This window comes from Camellia sinensis, chromosome 14 (assembly GCF_055761805.1).
Source record: "Camellia sinensis isolate YWXY chromosome 14, ASM5576180v1, whole genome shotgun sequence".
NCBI classification, from domain to species: domain Eukaryota; kingdom Viridiplantae; phylum Streptophyta; class Magnoliopsida; order Ericales; family Theaceae; genus Camellia; species Camellia sinensis.
The window spans coordinates 24,401,007-24,404,913 of record NC_138974.1 but is presented as its reverse complement, the minus strand read 5'-3'; the positions used below and the strand labels follow the sequence as shown (position 1 = coordinate 24,404,913).

General features: G+C 35.1%; 1 protein-coding gene across 1 annotated transcript; it reads right to left on the bottom strand.

The window, feature by feature from the left end:
- Positions 1 to 996: 996 nt before the first annotated feature.
- On the bottom strand, positions 997 to 3,394 carry LOC145806851 (PH, RCC1 and FYVE domains-containing protein 1-like). The gene is made up of 3 exons (XM_082904685.1): positions 3,041 to 3,394; positions 1,933 to 2,198; positions 997 to 1,129 (listed from the first exon to the last, which is right to left on the bottom strand). Exons 1-3 carry the CDS (start codon positions 3,392 to 3,394, stop codon positions 997 to 999), a joined length of 753 nt encoding a protein of 250 aa, XP_082760811.1.
- Positions 3,395 to 3,907: the final 513 nt, after the last annotated feature.

The window sequence follows — 3,907 nt, the reverse complement described above, 5'->3', positions numbered from 1 at the left end:
GAAAATTGTAGAGTAAAATTCAAAATTTCACATAATAAATATTATATTGTTTTAAAATGTACAGTTATCTTATGTTTTCTTAAGTATAGAGCACTTCATACAATTTATGATATTTAACAAGCATTGTTCATGTAATAAATTATTTTGTTCAAATTTAATTTGTATCAAATACTGTCACATTTTACCAGCATATCTATCCTTAAATTATTAGTAATTAAATTTACACTTATAATATTATTAGGATTTGTTTAATTGTTATTTGTTGTAAATTAATATACTCTTTTTCTCTCTTGTTCTTTAAATATTTAAAATGGCTAATTTAGAATAAGCTACTAGTGTGAAACCTGAGAAATTCAGTGGCCTAAATTTTGAAAGACAACAAAAACAAACAAAATATTAATTGACTGTATTGGGTCTTTTGGGTCTTGTGTCTGCCATAGAAGACCAAGATTTTGTTGGGTTTTAGTTGTGTCACCCGAACAAATTGAATTTCGTTACTATAACACAATACTTTAGTGTTTTGTTTGACTATTTATATGATATGTATCACTCAACCACCTGTAGATGCTCATATTGTCTCCAATTTTAATAGATATAAAACGAAAGATAACAAACTTATAGGAGACCAAATACATGAGTTTTAAGAACTCCTTCGGTGGCAGCATTTGGGAGTGGTGGTTGGGCACCACAGTAGTAAAACAAGTTAAACTATGTCATGATTCCCAAATACATTTCTCACCCTCAATTCCCCCACACAAAGTACACATTTTCAGGAAAAAAAAATTAAAATGCAAAATAGAAATTTAAGCGGCGAAATATAAAAGAAAACCCAATCAAACCACTCCACTCTCACTTTATAGCAAACCTTTCCTCAACCCTTGGTAACATGATAGCCAAACTAATGGATCAATAAGACCTTCCTCAACCATGAATTTAGATCAAATTTTTTTAAAAGATAATACTTTTTGATTTTGCATATGAACATTTCCACGTCAGTCAATGTCCACAGTCCTCACTCCCAACACCCACACTTGACTTGTCAACCTCGCACACGTTGTACTGTTTGTATACTCTTGCCCGGTTCTCCGCCCACCATTGTTCCGCTTGTGTCTCACTAAACCGCCTCCGACTGCATCCAAACAGTTATAGGCCATGTTAAAATGAATATCTTATCAAACTTCTTTTACCAAAATATTGTACTATTTGGTATCATTGCTAGTTTTCTGTTTTTTTATTTCCAAAGCAAGGAATCGTGTTATTTATTTATTTTATTTTATATTTTTATAAAAATTTTATAAAAAAAAAAAACATATTTGGTACACATTTCCAAAACAAAAACAAGAAAACATATTGTGTGAGTTGCAAGAGGGGGTTGCGGATGGAATGACCAGAGGGGAGTTGCCAGAGTAGGAATGGCCAACGCTGTTTTCATTAACAGTACTCAAAATTTTTGAAAACAAAACCAGAAAAACATAATTAAGAAACGTTACCAAACTGACCCCAAAATGAAGTTATCATTAACAACCAATAACTATGAGGTTTAACTTCCAATATGCTGTGCAACAAAGGAAAACAGTGTAACTTTATGCTATTCTTGTGGCTCTATCAACTCTTGAATATTGTCAGAATAAAAAAGAAGTGGCAAAATATGGTTGGAACACAGGAAACTTTTGTTGAACTCAAGAAAATCCAACTCCATAAATCACCATCTCCATTTCAATGACTACGCCAATTGGTCTCCTAATAATTCAAGTCACATAATAAATCCCTGGGTTAAATTAAATTTATATCATCACTAGTTTACCTCAATTCTATCTTTTTGCATAGAAAAATATCTGTGTAGCAGTTGCAAAAGATTCTAGTAGGTATTTCAAGTACAAGAAGCTGGGTTTGATTAAAATGATATTTGGAGAAGAATAGATACAAACATACCTGAACCGTACTCGCTTAAGATCTATAACACCGCCAGGTAAGGAGGTACGCGTGATATAAACACCTGGCTTGTCTTGCACAACCCATTCATTGTCATTACGAGAATCACCTTCTTTAGTTCTGCCACCATTTCTGGTTGTTGTTTCTGACTGGCCTTGTCTGCTTTGGCCTGAACTGCGGTTACCAGCAGTAAGTGACTTGATCACTTCCTTTACGGTTTCCAACTCTACTTCTTGAAGTTGAGCTTTCAGGGTAAGATTTTCCACCTAAGGTAAAGATTGGTCAGACGACACAAAAGAACACCAACATTGTTTGAAACTGTGATAAATTATGGGAAAAGGAGACTCTTGTTTGTCTACAGACAAATCACATCTTCTATACGTCAGAGAAAATCTTTTTGACTAGTTCTCTAACCAAATAACAACTCATATTATTATATTGGAAGTAAACTCCACCTTTTTAATCCTAAATTTTATATCATTAACTACAAGGAAATTCTCTTTAGAGAAACAACATTTAAACTTACAGAAGATTTGGCTGGAGAAATAGCTATGCCCCTTGCCAAAGTAAACAAAAGAAGCTAAAAAATAAACAGAACAAAACAAAAAAAAGAGGACAAATTAAAGTTCAAAAGGTTTGCGTTTAACTCTTGAACTTCATTGACCAGCTTCCATAGTGATTAGCTGGGTTTTTGCACAATGAACAAAAACTGGCCTTGGACCTGGAAACACAACTAGTTCAAATGGTATGGTTTTAGAACTTCATAGACCAGCTCCTACAACACAAACTTTGGATTATGTACCATGTATCACCACATATATTCACCAGAATATGTGTATATATTCACTCGCTTGCATGCACAAACAAACCCAGAGAAAAGATGTGGACACCAATATCCTAACCGTTCCCATAATGTCAGTCATCCCAAGAAAAGAAAGGCATTTATAAAAAAAACTTTAGCTTCTATGGATTATTAGGCACCGCTCCTTCACCTTTTCCACATATTAGTACACCACCATTCCCATTGCTTCATCAAACTTCAAATTGAAAGAAACATTCCCAACGAATTACAGAAGCAGATGACTGTCAAGCAAGATAATACTAGTACCTGTTGTCTTAACCTAGTAACTTCTTGGCTAAGGCTATCATTTATTCTCTTAGCATCATCCGCAACAATTTTCGGAGAGGTAAGTCCACCAAGAGTAGGTGTTGGTGTCGTGGAACGAGGTGGGCTTGATCGTCTTGATATTAGCGATGTTGCCCAAGAAACAATTCTGGACCCAAGTACAGAAGCTGAGAAAAACTTCTTGGACGAGCAAAACATTGGATTAAATGATTTAGAGACATTAAAATCCCCCCATTGTGAATTCCCATTTGGAATAGGTGACACACGACTACTGTTGAATTCTGGTTTCTTGTTTCTCTTGGAAGACCGACTTTCCACTCGTTTGAAGGACTCCATGGAGGAAAATCTAGCAAGCTGAGGACGAGATCTGGAAGATCAAGCACTGTAGAACTGCGATGATTACATTATCACAACTTAACCATGCACACAAAAACCATTATCAATTACAATGGTGCAAAAAACAAACAGATCCTGCATGGAGTAAAAGAACTCAAGGGTACCAAATTACGTTAGTTAGGGCAGAACGGTGGAAAAATAGGTATGCCATTGATTTCTCATGGATGCTGCAATACGATGAGGATTATGTAAAACTTCGGCAATCTAACACTCTACTCAGCCCCACTGTAGACTTCGACATCAATGAATATTTACCATTCCTTCATAAGCTTTAAAGTGTAGACAGAGTAGTTATACAATGATATTGTCGTCACAGCAAGAAACTTACAGTGCGCTGCCCTGAAATGATTTTAGACACGTGCCTTAGTTTGAGGTGTTTCTCCTCTTCCCCTGAGAACCAAATTAGTACAGATTCATCCTGAAAGCAATAACACCACAGGTTTTAAATAATTT